At 36.4% G+C, this 19,899-nt stretch overlaps 1 protein-coding gene across 1 annotated transcript in view; it reads left to right on the plus strand.

Moving 5' to 3' along the window:
- The window catches only part of TENM2 (teneurin transmembrane protein 2), a 1,359,342-nt gene that overhangs the window by 405,127 nt on the left and 934,316 nt on the right, over positions 1-19,899 (plus strand). Inside the window, exons 5-6 of the mRNA XM_065919048.1 lie at positions 6,062-6,136; positions 9,979-10,254. Of these exons, the coding sequence (XP_065775120.1) occupies positions 6,062-6,136; positions 9,979-10,254 (351 nt within the window). The remainder of the gene's footprint in view (positions 1-6,061; positions 6,137-9,978; positions 10,255-19,899) is intronic.

The following is a 19,899-nucleotide window of genomic DNA, read 5'->3' on the forward strand; positions in this document are numbered from 1 at the left end:
AGTAAGAAAATTCATCATGTAACTTTCAATTCTTGATAAGACAATTAAATAGCAATTTAGTACCATGTAGAAAAATTGAACACAGGATTAATAATTTGGTTTCATTGAAATATGTCAAATATTGCACCTAATAATTAGAGAACATGTGTTTCTCTCAGGTGGATATGAAATACTTTGAAAAATTTATCAGGTTATGGAGGAAATTTTAAAATTCTTCCCAAATTTAGTAATATAAAAATGATGCTCTTTTAGCTAAATGCAGGTAAATTAGAGTTCAAAACCAGAAATATATACAAAGTACTCTAATACATTTGTAAATGCAATAAATAGGTTCATTTGAAACATTAAAATATTTATATCTAAGCCACAGTGAAGATGCTGTGAGTGAAAACCTATGAGATGCATTGAAAGTGATCCTTAGAAATATATAGCCTGAAATGTTTACAATAAAAAGGAAAAATGGCTGAACACTGATGTCATAAGAAATCAAATTTTAAGCATACGAAAAAGATCAACTGTCTGTACTCAAAGAACAAAAGAAAAAAGGGTATTTGTGTGTGTGTGTGTATATATATGTATATATGAAACCATAAAAATGAATAAACTAGAAAACATGTATAGATAGTAGATAGAACCAGGAAAGCGAAAATTTATTTATTGAAAGACAAAAGCAATTTATCATTGCTGAAACCAATCCAGTCAAAAAAAGCACAAATAAAATAATTTCAGGGATTAAAAAAAAAAAAGAAGAAGAAGCATTCTACAAACCCAGAAGAAATTTAAAGGGATTTAAAATACCTGGATAAATCTGTGCCAACCCATTTGAAGACGTAGATGAAACAGGCATACTTCCCTGGGAAAGCTTATCCCTACAAAATATATCCCTAGAAAAATGTATTGTTCCAAAACTTTCAAAAACAACTCAAGAAACACAAAGTGTTAATAATCCTGTAATTTTTTTTAAAACAAGCAAGTTCCTTCATTTGTAAGCCGATGATCATCATATTATCTACATTTGCCGTGTAATTACTGAGTGGCAGGAAGTGTTGTAAGCGCTTTGACCTGCCTTATCTAACTCAAGTGTTCAAAAGAATCTTATAAAGGCAGGTGCTATTTTTATGTGTATTTTATAAAGTGGAGACTCATCAGAAGTAATTAATTCTAAGAATATATGGTCCACAAGTATTTTTGAAACAGACAGTGGAATCCCATTTGAACCCGTGGCTATGTAGGTAATGACTATTTTACAAGGCTGCTACCCTAATTAACTGGAAATCTGTATATAACAGCATCTAAGACAGTGCCTGCCACCTTCTGAAGCTCTCAGAAAGCATAAGCTAATCTTACATTCTCAAACTCAGAACAGTTAGACCATTGCAGCTTACCCACTCTTGTCCTTTGCTTTCTTTATTTTTCCTGATGAACAAAAAACTGTTTGAAATAGCAGAGTCTCACAGGGTCAGATGACTGTATGCCTTTGTAATGCTCTTACATAGGATAACTGATTGCTATAGTTTTTAATACTGGAATTGATTTTTAATCTTGTTGGAATTTTCATCAGCAGAAAAGAGTCTCCAGCAAGCTCGGGAACATTTCATTTATATTTATGAACTGGCAGTTGTTTAGGAGAAACTTTTGTTGTAGTCGGCTTTTGGGTTTTACAAATGGGCTTTGTTCAGATTGGAACATGAAAATGCCATATCAGAGGAGAATGCCACGTTCGCTTTTGACTTTGAGGGGATAAAGCTTACAGGAAAACCTTAAATACTGGAAACTTTTCTGTTTAACTAGCCTTTGGTGTTTTTTTGATTTGGAAAGTGTTTATTAACATTGGAATGATTCTGGTTACAAATTTGATAAGTTGTGACATATCAGAGATTCAGATAGAGACCAAAGTGATAATTCTGCAAGTTTAAAAATATTAAAATATGAACATTTTAGGTGCTATACTCAAAAGAAAATTTCGATTTGTAAAGGATATTTTTGAAATATAAATATTGGACTTACATTTTATGAATAATAATACATGTACACCTACTCTGTGGTTTTAAGCCACAGGATATTTTGTGAACAGTTTTGTCAACATTTGGAAAAATATCTGAATGTGTAAAATCAGATGAACTTTAGAAGGGCATTAAGAGAGAGTTGATGTGAAGAATTTTAGTATACACAAGTATAAAACATTAGAATTCATTAAATAGCTCCTTCATTGGTTTTCAAAATGATTACCATTGCATGTACAAATATGTAGATTTTAAATTTGTATGAAAATAGTATTTTAGATATTGTTGGTATTTGTTTTGGACTGAATATTTTGTATCACTTATACATATCTTTAACTGTGCAAAATTTAAAGTATCAACATTAAATGTAAGGTAATAATTTGGTGATATATTTTGATGAGTCAAAGCAAAATAAAAGTTATGTTTTATCTTATAATTTCCTATTTTGCCTGATAGCTTTCTAGTTTGCAAAAGCTTATGGCATCAGATTAAATTACTTCACTTTCTGTGATAAAGAGAACTATAGTATTATAATTTGTGTTCTTTTCTTAAATATCTGGTACAAAAATTTGGAGTCAGGATTCATCCCTGACTTTAAAATGTAGAGTCTAACATTTGCCTAAGAAAAGTGACCCATGTTTATTTATAAGAGATTCTCTTTGTCTTAGGATAAATGATCCTAGAAGAAAGGCCACTTCAAAAATGAATCACTGTTTAGAAAGAAGCAATATTTCATATAAAATAGTAAAAATAATTTATTGTGACTTTATCTTGAGAAAATGATTGATTATCAAGAGTATATTTTATGTTTAATACAATTTATTATTCCAGCTGTACTATATTTATTCAAAAGGATAAAGAATAATAATTTGTGTGGGGCACAATATACATTTTATGGCACAACTGTATGAGTGTACAGTATTTCATCTTTCATTCTGAGTTGCATTTTGCAGCATGATCACAGAGGACCATATTTAGCAAAAACAAAAATATTTTGATTCTTTAATTTTCCAAATGGCCTCTAGTTAATTTTTTATTAATAATTATCTTTCCTCATTCACATTGAGATTTTCCTGATTCTTGGCACGATGAGTGATTTTTTTATTGTATCCTGGCTATTGGAAATATTGTTTCAAAAATCTGGATCTTATTTAAATACTGTTTCAGTAGGCCTCCTCTGACACCAAGCCTTTGGGAACAATGGGACCCTGAGGCTTGACTGGCAGGTGGAGGTGAAAGCCCAGGTTCCTCACTTGACTCACTTTGACAAGGGGGACAATTGGGGTGGAGTGGGGAGGGATGCCTCCTTGCAGAGTTGGGGTTTGGGACTCCCCACTAGGACCCTGCATATACCAACCTGCTTGAGAGGGAGAGGGCTACTCCTTAGAGTTCCCTGTGAGTCGCCCAGTGGTAGTGAAACTAGATTTGACATTTATCCTCCTCAAACACCAGCAAGGAGAGGGAAGGGTACCTCATGACCACTGTGCACAGATGGAAGTCTATCTTCCCTTCATCTCCTCCAGCGACCCTCTGTAGGGGAATCAGGGAAAGCTCATCACCCCTCAGTGACCATAATAATTCCAGTCACCAGTTGGTCTTTGATTCCACCCTAGTATGTGGTGGGGAAGGACCCCTCATTGGAGTAGGCTTCACTTTGGTCTGCTTCCGTTGGTATTTTCAGTTTGCAGGTTTCTCTAGCACCACATCTGGGATATATGAGGTGGAAAGGAAACCCAGAGAACTCACCGCAATGTTTTCCTCCAGGGTCCCAGGAGGAAATAGATCTGTCTTCTTCCAAACCTCTTTTAGACTCATTTTATGTAGTTTTTACATGTACAGTCCAGGGATTTTAGCTGTCCTTAAAGACAGGTATATAGAGAAGTGGGCAATTTCATCTTGGTCTAGAACTAGAAGTCCCTCAACCTTTTCTATTTCCAGGATTTTTTTTTAAATGGGGTATAGTTGCTTCACAATATTGTACAACAAAGTGAATTAACTGCAGGTGTACATATATCCTGTCCCTCTTGACCCTGCCTTCCACCCTTCCTGCCATCCCACCCGTCTCGGTCACCACAGAACACTGAGCTGAGCTCCTATGCTATATAGGAGGTGCCCTCTAGCTAACTGTTTCACACATGGAGTGCATCAGTTCCAATCTCCCAGTGGCTCATTTGTACCATTTTTCTAGAGTTCACATATATGTGTTAGTTTGTTTTTCTCTTTCTGACTTCACTCTGTATGACAGACTCGAGGTCCATCCACATTTTTGCAAATGACCCAATTTCATTCTCTTTTATGGCTGAGTAATATTCCATTGTATATGTATGTGTGTGTATACACACACACACACACACACACACCCCACATCTTCTTTATCCATTCCTCTGTGGATTGAGCTTTAGGTTGTTTCCATGCCCAGCTATTTTAAGTAGCGCTGCAGTGAACATTGGCGTGCATATGTCTTTTTGAATTATGGTTTTCTCAGGGTATTTGCCCCGGTGGTGGAATCACTGGGTTATATGGTAGGTCTGTTTTTAGTTTTTTTAAAGAACCCCCATACTGTTCTCCATAGTGGCTGTATCAATTTACGTTCCCACCAACAGTTGACATTACCATGCCAGCATTCATTTATATTTTCTCTTAATAACTTAATTCTGTTAGATCTTGGTTATTTTGTGGTCTTGATTATGATTCTAGTGTTTCTATTATCACTTTTATTGACTTCATGGAAATCTGCAACTTCACCAGTTTTATAATTTAATCTTAGATCGGTACCATGTCATTTCCCATTATCAGCAACTGATTAATGATTGACATTAATATGGTGCTTGATATGAGAAGAGATACTGGTAATAAGTGGGTGGGGATAGGTGGGGATCATTTCATAAACGATTACTATTGACTATTTTCATGTTACAGCAACTTTTCTTCCCACGTGTGAAATTTCTTCTCTTAAACTCAGGGGACTCACATAGTAAACATTTAGGCCATTACTACAGTTAACTTTTATCTTTCTGCCCTCATAGTAGAAAATCTGTTCAAATCCTGACATTTTCAGTGCTATTTGTATTCACTGGTATTACCATGACATGGTAATTCTGACTTAGCGACATATGTGTTTTTCCTACTTAAAGGTTATTTCAAAGTGTGAGAAGTTGGTAAGAACTTTGAAAATAAAGCCAAGATCACAGTGCAGTGACATATCCTTCTTTAGGATTGTATCCCCAAGTGAAATTAGTTGGTCAAAGGATGACTCCTGAAATCTATTGCAAAATTTTTCTCTAAAAAAGCTTTGGAAAGGATCTAGGTCATATACCGAGGTTATGATTCGAAAGAAGACATGTCCCCACTGTTTCATTTAAAATGGATAACCAACAAGAGCCTCCTGTATATTGCAGGGAACTCTGCTCAATGTTATATAGCATACTGGCTGGGAGGGGAGTTTGAGGGAGAATGGATGCATGTATATGTATAGCTGAGCTGCTCTGCCGTGCACCTGAAATGATCAGATTGTTAATCAGCTATACTCCAATATAAAGCAAAAACTTAACTCGTAATAAAAGACGACTTAAAGCAAAAGAGACTTATCAACTGAGTTGTTTTTAAAAACTTGTGTTCCGCTATCCTGATCACCTAACAGTTTTTAGACATTGACAGTCTCTCAGTGGCAATATTCAGACATTGATAACACCTTAAATTATAATAAAATTCCTTGATATAAATACCATTTATTTTGTGTAATCATTCATTTATACAGATATTGACTCTGGTCTTGACAATGTAATATGGGACAACACTAAACTGTGTATTGACAGCAGCAAAAAAAGACATAACTGAGAGGAGTCGGAGACATCATCCACACCCACTTGCATTAGTGATATCAGGGAGGTTGGAGGCAGAGTGAGTGTGAATTTGTGTTCCATGAATACCTAAACGTTGCGCCTCTTTTTTTATCTTTCTGCAAGATAGTAAAGAAGGAATGAAATGTTGACTGCTTTCCACTAGAAATCTTAGCTTGGAGAATCACACAATGACTAGTTTCTCTCTTCTATTCAAAGCTGCCATGGAGCTTAATAAAGACATAATTATACAAGATGAATTAGAGCCAAATCAGTCTTCCATCAATGAGCAAAGTAAGTGTAAAACAATAAGTTGACATAGTATTAACACCCCCCCTACTATTTACATGCTAAGCAGGGTGGTATATAACATGAGGGCTTCATGCTTTAAGACAAAATACATGAAAATTGCTTGTCTAAAGAAATTCATTTGGAGGGATGTTTGGGAAACTGGGTATGATAAGAACAAGTGGAAGGGGTATGATAGCTTCTCGGTGGAGTAATTCCTAGTCCCTCATGTCTGCCACTAGAGGAACATGTGGGCAAGCTGTGGCAAAATGAAGGGGTGACCTTTCATGGCTCCCTGACCCTTTTCTACCTTATATTTATCATTGTATAGATTGTACTTTTTTATGTGATTCTCTGATTAATGCCCCTTTCCCGATTAGACTATAGATGTCATGACTGTAGTTTTATACTGCTCACTGTTATATCCCCAGTGTCTAGCACAGCACTAGGAACAATAACTATGTGTTGAATGATTTAATAAATGATAGACCCATCTTTCGTTTCTACCATGTCCAAGACTCTCCAACATTATGTTGTTAAGCCAGCAAACTTGGGAAAGGCTTGGTCCGCAATCTGTCCCAGGGACTTAAGAGCAAGGTTTTGTCTTCTATAAGTTAGTTGAGAGCAAAAAGGTACCAAACTAGGAATTGTGGGAGACATAGCATTGAGAAAGTGTGGTCCCAGTGGAAGATGAAGCTGAGGACTTTAGAAAGGGATATTTTTGAAGAAACACTTCTGTTTTCAGAGGAAAACTTGCCTTTCTAAAAGTGTGAGCTTAACTTTTTCTGATGAGTTTGGTATAACACCTTCCATTTTCTTCACAATGTTGCTTGTTCAGCCTCAAGTTTGTAAGCTTGAAGTTGGAACTCTTGAAGTACACTTTTTTCTAACACTGTGGTGGCTTAAAAATTTATGCAAATTTTCACTGATTGATGGAGCGCTCAAGTTTGTTTCAAGTTTAACAGAAACATATTTTCATTTGTTATCATCAAGTAAATGTTCTAACCAGAGAAAGGGCACTGCATTTATTCCACAGCCCCCCATGTTCTAGGCTTCCTGTCTATGAATTCTAGTACCCAGATTGAGGAGCACATGGGCTCCTCAGAAATTTGAGGCTTCCTTTGCTCACATAGCTGTATCTCTTTTTGTGAGGAGGTCTTTGAAGCCTAGTTCCAGATAATAAGATGTGAAATAGGCCATCAGGAATGTTGCCTTAATACATGCACACTCCATTTCAAATGGAATCAAAATTACCACCTGTGAAGTGAAAATATGTATGTTTTAGTTTGGGCTCCTTTCCTTTGAGGAAGGAAAAGGAAGCAATGTATCTCATGACCCTCCAGAGGAAACCTGAGCTCAGAAGACAAATGGAAGAATGTTCACTTGAAATGACTTTTTCCAATGACTGAAGCATGAGAAAAACAACAATATAGACAGAAGTGTTATAATATCAGACACATATGAGCCTACTTGAGTTTTATAGACTACTAAAGCTGAAATACACATTTTAGTATACAATTAGAAGATAATACCTAATTGCCAAGGATGCAATCTGGAAGAGAATACACTGAGTAGAGAATTTCAGACAGCATCATGAAACTCTGCTCAGGGAATAACCACTGAGAACTATGCTGATTGGCAGTGAGGACACCCTTCTTCCCCACATAGGTAGTAGGAAGTGACTCCACCCTCACAGAAATGTTTGCTTGAGTTGGCTCTCCAATGAACAGTTTCAATCTCCAGAGACAATTATATATAGTATTGGATTTGATTCCATTAACACAGCAAAAGAAGGCTGTAGAAGTCCATTGTGCAATAAAGTAAAGCCTCAGAATAAAAATACTTGTGTCTGTGACAAATTAGCTTCATACGAAGTTAATATACACAGTTGTCTGGGGCCTCTTAAAAATAAAATCTGAGAAATGATGTCACGTATGTAGACATTCATAGTGTTCTTTATGTCATGAGTTTGAACAATGAGTGACTCTAATGTAATCAGCAGAGAGAGAGAGAGCAAGCCCATGCGTTTTGTGCTACTTAGAAGATTTTCTTCATTGATATTAATAGCATAAGAGTGAATTTCTTCATTATGTATTTTTTTCATTGTCCATGAATAGGGACAGATTTAAATGTCAGTAAGTACAGTGCACCATGTGATTTCATCTAATATGCAGTGAGGCCTTCAAATGTCTTTTTTAAAGCTGGCTATTAAAACATACAAATAGATAGCACATTTACTGTGCAAAAATGTTGCTAGACTGGTTTTTGATTGAGACCATTTGACATTGTAGAGAGAGCATAGACTTGGAATCTACAGATGTAGGGGTGAATCATAGATCTGCCACTTGCCCAGGTATGACCTTGGAGACAGTATTTAGCCTCCCTGTGAAGTGGTTAACACCTAAACTGCTGTGCTTTTATGAGATTTAAATGAGATAAAGCCTATTAGAGTGCCTGGCCCCATGCCCAACACATGGTAGTGTGAACGTGTTCAATAAATGCTTATTCTTTTCTGCTTCCCCTCAAACCAGGGGCCTATCCCTTCACTTCCCATATGTGTACACACTCACTGTCAGTGAGAAAACTCACGTGTGGTTTTCAGTTGTGTTAGCGAAAAGAAACTGATATCATTTAAAAACAGTCTTATATCACTTATATGTGGAAACTGATTTAAAAATAATACAAATGAACTTATTTACAAATCAGAAACACAGATCTCACAGTCAAATTATGGTTACCAGAGGGGAAATGTAGAGGGGAAGTGATAAATTAAGTTTATCATATAAATGAGATTGAGTTTATCATATACACACTACTAAATATATATAAAATAGATAACTACTAAGGACCTAGTGTATAGCACAAAAAACTCTGCTTAGTATTCTGTAATAATCTATACAGGGAAAAAATCTGAAAAAGAGGTGGATATATGTATGTGTTTATATATATATGACTGATTCACTTTGCCATACACCTGAAACTAACACAAGATTGTAAATCAGCTCTACTTCAATGAAAATAAAGAAATAAATTTTAAAAAATGGACTGACTCCATCCCTACAATTCTGACTTAAGCAACACCTTACCTATACTCACTTGAAAAATAATACTCGGGTGTATATCTTATCACATATAAACCATGCAGCGATTCTGAGAGCAATTTAAGAGAGTAATACCCAGATTTTACAGAAGAGAAACTGAGGCTCAAGTTGTTAAAAGAGTTGCCACAATGGGCCTTACCCGTGGAAAGCTAGGACTGGACCCCAGGTCTCCTGGCCGCCACTCCCATTTATTGGAGGATTAAGCTTCTTTGGCATGAAGACAGACTGCTCAAGGATCAGATCCAGGTTTTGCTGCAGTCTAGATGTGTGACCTTGGGTAAGTCACTTAAGTTCTCTGTTCCTCAGTTTCCCTAATGACAGAATGATTATAGTAATGTTATCATCATCGTAAAATTGTGCACTTTTTAAATATAAGAAAAAAATTACAAAATAAAAGATACCTGGAGCAAAGGAAATTCTTGGTATATATTAGCTCTTCTTATAAATCCAGTGTTTTATCAGCTACCTGGTGCTACCTAGACAGCAGTAAATAATGAGAAATTTTTGAAATAAAATCTGAACATCCTATCCTAGGATTAAAATTAATCTCAGTTGTTTATTTTTTTGTTGTTGCTGTACTTCTCAAATACACCCCAATAGCCTAAATACTCTTGCCTAGCTGTATACTATGGCACACCTGGTATATTTTTTGAATAGGAAAAACTGTCTGCTTTTTGTTAGAATAGACTTGAAATTTGAAATCATTTCACAAATTGTAATCGGTCTCTTTGTTTGCTGTCACCCTAGGAACTAACTTCACGCTCGCGGAGCTGGGAATCTGTGAGCCCTCTCCACACCGAAGCGGCTACTGCTCCGACTTGGGCATCCTTCACCAGGGCTACTCCCTGAGCACAGGGTCTGACGCCGATTCCGACACAGAGGGAGGGATGTCTCCGGAACATGCCATCAGACTGTGGGGGAGAGGGATAAAATCCAGGCGCAGTTCCGGCCTGTCCAGTCGTGAAAACTCGGCCCTTACCTTGACTGATTCTGACAACGAAAATAAGTCAGATGATGAGAACGGTAGGCCTGCTTCTTAAATATTTTTTGGAATATTTTGGGGACTTACCATGTGGGGCTGGGAATTTTTTTTTTTTTAATAAAGAGGCATATAAACCATTCATTTTCTTTTAAATCGACCTTGTGTACCCACACTGAACTGAGGGAAAATAAACCAGCAAACCTCGAACACACAAGAAATGAGGAGAGAATTTTAAAATCTCATTTTGATGATAACACACTATTCAGACATCGTCAGTTGGTCTTATTAGCAAGTAAATTACATTGCAAAAGAGGCAACTTGATAAACTATGACCTATACCTAGAAAATGTCCTCTCTCCACAAGTTTCTAGGTCTTTGTATTGATTTCCCCTTCCCAGTAAATGGCAACCTGGGTTATTTTTTTTCATGAAGATCTCTTAAGAATCCTACCTTATCTTAGACTTTCATTTCCAGGCAGCAATGCCTCATATCCGTATTGAAGATCAAACTTGGAACAGATGCTCTGGAGTTTAATAATGACAAATAGGAAGAGACTTGTCTTCAAAAAAGTATTCTCTTCTATGTTTACTTTTCTCCTTGGTACCTATGTAGGTTAATGGCTTCCCACACCTTCTATCACAAATCACTATTGCTTATCCATCCAGCTTTGTAGATGGGTTTTAATGAAACTTTGAAAATTAAATGCTTCCGATCATTAAGCAGTAAATATAGGAAAGCCCAAGCAAGTCATTAAAGAGATAAGGTGCTTATTTGTGGCTTTCTTAGCAACTCAGAACCGTGTTGAGCCCAAAACATTTTTTAAAAGATAAATTGCATTAGGTACGGTGGATTTATGGAGAAAACATCAAATGCTATGTGGTTTGTTATGAATAGATTGTGTGTTTGCTAAAAGAATTACCATTAAAATGTTTACAAATAGATCAGTTAAGGTTTCTATAAAACATTGTAAACATCTACTAGAGCAGCTCTAAGTATTTTCTTGCATTAAAAAAAAAAAGAAATTTGCAGGCAGACAGCTTGTTGTAAATGCAAAAACATAGCTAAATATCATTTAATCTCCAAACCATGTTGAAAATATTAATACATCATATCCTGGGTAAGTTGCGTATATTCAAAAAGATGTCACCATATTGCATTTAAATTTATGTTTAATTCTGAAATAGTTTATTCTCTAGTGGGTACAAGGGAATGTGTCTTATTATGCCTCAGTTCATGTAGCTAATCAAGGTGTACTCTTAAGAAAAAATCTGCACTTGACTCCTTTTGAATTTTAACAAAATTCTGACACTTGGCACATTCAATACTCTAAAGGTGCTTATTTGATAGGAAATTACTTTTAGAGGTTTTCATAAAGGCATACATTGAATCCATTTACTGATGTACTATTTCAACTTCAGTGTGTGTCAGACATTATTTAAATGGAGGCAGTTTGATTGCCTAATAAATAAAATCAGTTGTAATCCTAGAACTTACAGCACAGCTTAAATAACGTATTTTAGAAAATGTTCTGTGGTTGGAATTCTCACTGGTCTCGCAGGATCTATAAAGAATTACCTATACATATTTCTAGAATTTACAGTCTCTTTTTAAGCTATATACATCTTAAAAACTCTGCTAATGAGAGGAGGTTTCTAGTGAAGCAAAGGAAGCAAAAATACTCGCCTTGAATTTACCTACAACTGTTAGGGAGGAGTGAATTTTACAAGTCAAGATGTATTTGGTAGACCAATAGCAGTCGCTTTTTTCCAATATAATTTGAAACACTGTATTCAAACAGCTTTCACCTGGGGCAACTCTGTATAAATCCCTGAGTCCTGATAAGAAATATCCCTTAAATATAGTGTGATGATTTTTCTCAGTAATGCTAGTTCTAATATAGTCAGAATTTCATAAAGAACTTAGATAATGCACTTAGAACCAGGAAGCAATTCTTTTGTTCCTGCATTCGGCAGAGCATGAAAGCGGTTCAGAAGTCAGAGTTCAAATTTAGGTAATAGATGGTTATTTCAAAACATACAGATAGAATGTGTTCCTTTTCTCTTCAATTTTTTTTCAGTATTTTACATATTCCAATGATGTACATAATTCAGGCTCTGTTCCTCTTGGGGACTAGAAATAAAAATAAGAAATTGTCCACATTGCATCATAAATTCCTTAACCAAATAAAAAGTGAGGTGTGAGCTACTCTGCAGACTGAGGTGTTAACTTCTTGCTCTTTCTTTTTGACAAATTCTTTTTAGCTCACCAAAAAAAAAAAAAAAAAAAAAAAAAATCGATGCGTTTTCACCTGACTGATTTTATGAAGTTTGGGAATGTATTATCATATAGATTGACAGTTGCCCCACTGGTTCCATGCCACAGCATGGACACTTACAAAGCCATCATTAATTTCTCACACTCGTGCCCTGCCATGGCTTCCTCCATAATAAACACTCTGTCCTTCAAAACCAAATCAATAACCTTTTAGGCATGTCTCTCTTGAAGAGGAAGTAATGGGAATCTACACTTTGACAAAGAAGGTCTCCAATCTCATTTTATATTTAAGGGTATGTGGACACAGAATGAATCTCTTCTTTGGACCCCATGTATTTTTATTTCATTTTTATGGTGCTATCTTGGGGTACAGAGATATTCACAGTTCTTATTTAAAATCTCCCTTAAAAAAAACTCCAATTGTGGTTTTTGCTATGAGTAGGTAGCAAGTCAAGACAGGTCTCAAAAATCAACTTGACTTTCTATAACATAAAACATGGATTCTACCTTCAAACTCATGTAATAAAAATTGCTGACTGCTAACAGTCCTTTGTACCTGCTGCTGTGGCAAAAATGACCTACTAGGAACTAGGAACTTGAAAGTCCCATCACACTGAACACACAGATAAATTTGTGCTTCTTGTGTTTCTTTTTCCCAGTGTAGATTCTTCAAGGTTATCACCACTCACAACTCTGTGTCTTACACATACTCCATGGCCACCAAATTAATATTGTACTGTTGGATTGCTTTAAATAGATAAAACGCTAATGTTCAGGTTATTTTATCAGATTCTTTAACTCTATCTTTAAGCTAACAAGGGCTTAGCTAGAAATGGCAGTGTGAGTTGCAAACAGCAAGGCCAAATTTTTACAGCTGTGAAATTTGACTGCATCTATAGAAAGGGCTTTCCCAGCAACTCTAAATTAGAATCATTCCTTTTTTGGGGTAATAAATGTCCCACTTAAAATATGTCCTCTCCAAGGCCCTTTTTATCACCTGAGTTATGGAGAAAATGGGGCAGTCACTAATACACAAGAATAACTAATTGCCTTCTTAAAAATGCGAAATAGCACACACTGTAAAAAACCTGGTCTACGTACCCTTGACTCCCTTAGGCAGTTTCTTCACCTTGGGGACTTAAAAATATCCTTGAGTTTTTTTTTTTAAGCATAATTCTAGTTTCAGTTATTTTATTGGAAATCCAGAAAGGGGGGGAAAAAAGGAAAAGACAAAGAAAATAACCTTGGCTCTGGGATAGGAAGCCAGAAATTATAGAAAACAATTCTGACCTTGGATGAAGCTTTAGCAAAAATATCCTTCCTTTGCCCTGTTCGTTTCCACCCAAAGTAAGTAAGGACAATGTTCATTTACATCTGTTGTCAATTGGGAAATTTATAATTCTCCTAATGTACTTTGAGGTTGAAAATATAAATGTTGGGTTAATTCCATTACATTTCACCAAATGCATTTACAAAGCAAGCTGGCTCTTGGCACATAATGGATTTGTATAAAGTGTGTTTGTGGAATCCAGATGCTATTAGATTGCTAGTCCTCTTGGAAGAGGTCTCTAGTGTTTCTCTCTTTGCTGGAGAACTTGAGCACACCCCGGCATTTGCTGCAGGTTAATAGAGTCATGGGGTGTGAACTCAGATGGGAGGAAGGAGTTCCCTGGTCCCAGTAACAGTGTCTATAAATTGGTACCTCAAACTAATGCACTGCATTCACTTGTCATAGGAGGTGGGTTTCTTAAGCCTTCCTTCTTTCCTCGGTAAATTTTACATTAGAGTGCCCTGTAATTAAACACACCTAAGACCCGCCAGTAGGTTTCTGCCCCGCTCTATTCCTCTTACATGTTCTTAAATTTATTTTGTGTTTTATGATCCACTCTACCCCTGTCTTCACCCCCAGCCCACATGTAAAAATTACAGAGAATGCCTGGAACATATATAAAGTTTTACTATAAGCACCAGACAACAATAGCCAAGAGCTCATTATTTTGCTCTTCACGAAAGGAAAAATGTTTTGAGTAAGAATAGTTAAAGAAGTAACTATAAAAATCATAGGGTAATAATGATTTGTACTTTTGAGGCTGATATGTAGGTGACTTAACTTCCATGGTAGCTAAAGAAAATATTGCCTCAATCCTTCAAAAATAAAACTAAAACCACACTTTAATCCCTTTTGGATGACCATTATTTCAAATTGTGTTTCTAAGCTTTATCTATTTTTATCCTTGCAAATGTGAAAGAGTAACATTTATAAAGAAGAATATGAAATGAGTTATCATGGATAGAAAAAAAAAGTGAAGGACTTGAGAATCAAATGTCACAGTTTCTTAGTCTTTTCTCTTCCTAAATGCAAGGATGATTTGATTTTAATACCCCTGGCCCAATTCACTGCAAGTCCACATGCTAAAGGCCATAGGGGCACCTTATCTTACAATAAGTTATTCAGGGAAGTCCTAAATAAATGGTTATCATAATGTTAAAATACAACTGATAATAATACAGAATCAGAGGCAAAATTTAGGAATATCACATCGTTATATGTCATAATAGAGAACCAAGAAGCAAAAGGATCAGTGTTTTGCAAATATATCTCTATGGGACTTCAGACATTCAAGTTTTTGGCAAATTAAGCAATGCTTGCAAAACTAACGTATTACAGGGTACTTGAAGAAGTATAGGAGTATGTGCCTGATTCCCAGAACTGCATGTTCCAGATTATAAACTTTAGTGGCATGGGTTTTTCTTATTTATACATTTCTTTCCTTTGGTGGTTTCTTTCATGTTTGTTAATGCTCCCAGGGGCTATCGAGCAATGGCTCCATTCAATAAATACAATAAATAAAATGAAGCATTAAGCCTTACTTTTGGCAAGGGCAGCCTTATTATTACATGTGTAATCTCCAGGCCTTCGGGGAGGCATTGGGCTTGGTGGATAATCATTTGCTTTTAAGCTGCTGAGTCTCTGATGTCTGTAGTTTTGCTTCAGTTAAAAGCAAAGGCAGTCACCCGGTGAGGGACACCATATTCTGGTCAGTTCCCAATTAGGAGCCTCTTAACTCAGAAGAAAACTCTTTTTCATTTATTGTTTGGTAATTTTTTGGTTAAGTTGTTGTTTGTCAAGGATCAGCTTAACTTTACAAGTTGGGGGAGAGATGTAACCAAATACTAAGGGCATAAATTAAATGAGTGAAAACTATGGAATTTAATAGCATGTATTTTCTACATGCAACTGAATCAGGATGAATTGCTCCGACCCTAAAATCACACCAAAAATATTTGAGAAGTGCATATGAAAAGTAATGAGACATTAGAGTTACCCATTCTGAAACCAGGACTTGTGAGTGGAAGGGGAAATTTTGAAGTGATAGATTTGTATTAATAAATAAAACAAAATGCAGATATGTACTTATTATGTCTATATGATTATATACAAACATAAAAATGTTACTGATAACATTTTTTGGTTACTAGCTGAACGAACTGCCTAGAAAATTGTCTTTTCAGGGTTTCCCTAAACTCAACTTCAGGAATTGTAAAGGAATAGAGTAAGTGAGTCATAGAATAGTCATCAATAGCAGAGGGGATGAACTGTATAGTCTATGATCCAGATCCTGCTGGTTAGTTATTTCATTTGGTCAGTGCAGTGTTTAAACATTTTATGTTACCAATCAACCTTGTAAGAAAGGGAGATTTCATATTAGAAAATTTTATTTTTGGCTTCTCTTCAATGTACAAGACCCAATAGCATTTATCCGGGTTTCCCTTTGGACAAACAAGCGTAGAAGCAGTAACCAAAGCAGTTCTTGTTAAACCCATGTCTTCTAACTCACCTGGGCTCCCTCCAGGCAACTCCTTAAATCAGTTAAGGTCTGATTTAGCCTTTGTAGGCACTCGAGTGGCGAACCTTGACCTTGTGTTACAAACTGTAGGGAGATCAGAGTTCATAAAAATGTAGACTGGAAGCTAGAAACCGGCCATTGTCGCTTAATGTAACGTGTTTAGCATAGAAATGTCAGCTGCTTTTTGTAAGTTTGTCTCATCTGTAGGATAGGTTTCATTTTGCTTTATCAAATTTCTAAAACAGTTTACAGGGGTTCCAATAAAATGAAATCAAGTGAAAATCAGTTTGGTGTGGAAATTAATAAAGTAACTGTTGTGTGGACTGGGGGATGTTAATGTGAGTACTATACAATTCGTTCTTCTGAAGTAAATGCCCTGAAGTACTGAACAACTAAAGCCAGAATCTTTCATTTTAACACGTATATTTTAGTTACTTTAATATAGAAGTGTCTAGATGGACTTTCTGGAAATAAATGAAGGGAGAATCTACTTTAAAAACTTTAGCTACTTCAGCTGATTAAGGAAAACTCTGAGGCTTTTCAGGCAGAAGCCATTCAAAGAGGAGGAAAATGACTTTGTGGTATGTTCAGTTTTGATCAAGCAAGCAGGTCATGGAGTCTGTTACAAGCAAGTGAAAAATAATAAAGGCTCAAAAAGGAAAATTCAGTGGTATTCGAGGACCTCCAGCTCCCCAAGAGAGAAAGACTGGAAGCAATATTGGGTGATGCTGAGTTGGGAAAAAGTGACTCAGAAATGATGCTCCATAAACTTAGACGTGGTCGTCTACAAGTGGGTAAGCAGGACTCCCAAGTATTACTCGGGGACAACACTTAGTCACAGCACAATATACTCCTAGTTCTCTGTATCCTGAGGATGTGTGTGAAAGATAAAGAGTAATTGAAATGCAAGCATGTTCACAATTGGAATGAACTGAACTATTTGAGTTGACTGGAGTCTCCATTCCTGGAGGTTTATACTGGCATTAGGAGGGTAGAAAAGATCAATACTAAAGCAATACCATTTCTGCTTGTGTTAAACATAAGAAAGCGGGGCATGGATGTACATGGAGAGAGTGGAGAACAAGAAGAAATAGTTTGTAACTTTCCAATTAAGTAGAGAAGATTCAGAAAGTACTTATTTATAGTGTAGTTTATGCAGGAAATACACTGTTATACGTTCACTGATCCAGTAGGATCCTTGAAACATATTTTTTTATAAAAATTGGAAGGTAATGCATGTTACTTAAAAATGCATATTTTCATACACGTGAAGTATATAATGCTGATAAAACTATGTTCTGTTTTATTCAGTGTCAACAAAAAGTAAGCTAAGCGATTCCAGATGAGGAAAAACTTCAACTTGTGGGGGAGGGGTTCAGTTAAGTCGCTCAGTTGTGTCCGACCCTTTGTGACCCCATGGACTGCAGTACACCAGTCTTCCCTGTCCATCACCAGCTCCCAGAGCTTACTCAAACTCATGTCCATCGAGTCAGTGATGCCATCCAACCATCTCGTCCTCTGTCGTCCCCATCTCCTCCTACCTTTAATCTTTCCCAGCGTCAGGGTCTTTTCAAATGAGTCAGTTCTTCACATTAGGTAGCCAGAATATTGGAGTTTCAGCTTTAGCATCAGTCCTTCCAATGAATATTCAGGACAGGGCTGATTTCCTTTAGGATGGACTGGTTGAATCTCCTTAGAGTCCAAGGGACTCTCAAGAGTGTTTTCCAACACCACAGTTCAAAAGCATCAAATCTTCAGTGCTCAGATTTCTTTAGAGTCCAACTCTCACATCCACACATGACTACTGGAAAAACCATAGCTCTGTCTAGATGGACCTTTGTTGATGAAATAATGTCTCTGTTTTTTAATATGCTGTCTAGGTTGGTCATAGCTTTTCTTCCAAGGAGCAAATTTTTCTTTTAATTTCAGGGCTACAGTCACCATCTGCGGCCCAAGAAAAAAAAGTCTGTCACTGTTTCTTTTGTTTCCCCATCCATTTGCCATGAAGTGATGGGACCAGATGCCATGATCTTAGTTTTTTGAATGTTGTGTTTTAATCCAACTTTTTCAGTCTCCTTTTTCACTCTCATCAAGAAGCTCTTTAGATTTTCTTCGCTTTCTGCTATAAGGGCAGTATCATCTGCATATCTGAGGTTATTGATATTTCTCCCGGCAATCTTGAATCCAGCTTGTGCTTCATCCAGCCTGGCATTTCGCATCATGTACTCTGCATAGAAGTTAAATAAACAAGGTGACAGTATACAGCCTTGACATACTTCTTTCCTAATTTGGAACCAGTCTGTTTTTCCATGTCCAGTTCTAGCTGTTGCTTCTTGACCTGCATACAGATTTCTCTGGAGGCAGGTCAACTAGGTGGTGTTCCCATCTCTTTCAGAATTTTCCATGGTTTGTTGTGGTCCACACAGTCAAAGGCTTCAGCGTAGTCGATATAGCAGAAGTAGATGTTTTTCTGAAACTCTCTTGCTTTTTCGATGATCCAATGGGTGTTGGGGGAGAGGGGTCCTTATTTTATTTCTGAAAAAAACTAAGGAGTCTCTGCTGGATGCTCAGCATTATACAAAACTATGTATATCTCTTTATATGTCTGTGTTCTGTGTACACTGAAGGGAGTTCAGTTGGAAAGAGGGATGTTATTGAGAGAAATAGAAAGGAAACATAAGGAATAGAAATTGATCAAGTTCCAGGGAGTTGGTATCATAAGATCATTTATGAAAATGCCAGGGTGAGTCCTGTAGATATTTTCTAGTGTATCATTTTAGGAGAAAGAGAAGAGAGAGAGAGAGAGTTATGGGTCAATCCTTTTTTTTATTTGAACTCTGTTGGTCATCTTTAAGGCCTCAAGCCACTGTTCCAAGAATACAGTTTTTTCTGTGTAAATCGGAATGCATGTTACTGGGTCCACATTCACTCAGTTCCCACATAAGAACTCCTGCCTCTTGGTGGCCTTGAACCAGTTTGAGTTGTCAGAGAAATAATAAAATAATATATGATTTGGTGGGGAGCTTGATTTATTTGCAGCATAAGATATATTCTTCTGTGTTTCTCCTCCCTTCCCACAACTGACCTCTTCCCCAAGACTTCAGCACCCCCAACCCTGCATCTAGAAATGATTACCCCATCAGTGAACTAATATGTTGATTCTTTTGCTCAACCTTTTTGTTAAAATTAGTAGAACCACATTTCTAAAATGTGATTTGAACATCAATCTGATTCACTGGGTTGCAAAAACAAAATTGCAGCTTTAATTTAAATGTACTTTCTATCCTTTAAAACTTGTATTTTTTAGTATATTTTATAGTGCATGTGATATATTAGTGTATTTACACATGCCCACACACATATATGATACATTACATAAATGCAGAAATGTATACATTAGAAGTGTATCCAGAACTTTTATGTTGATACATGTACACAACAGTGTGTTAAATCACTGTTGTTTTAGGTGTTCTGTTTCCCAGGAGATGAAGTCTAAGCAACAGTCTCTCCTGGGGATACCTGGATAATCTGTTATCTTCTGGCAGCCCAACAGATTGCCTTTCT

Source organism: Muntiacus reevesi, chromosome 1 (genome assembly GCF_963930625.1).
Source record: "Muntiacus reevesi chromosome 1, mMunRee1.1, whole genome shotgun sequence".
Lineage (NCBI taxonomy): Eukaryota > Metazoa > Chordata > Mammalia > Artiodactyla > Cervidae > Muntiacus > Muntiacus reevesi.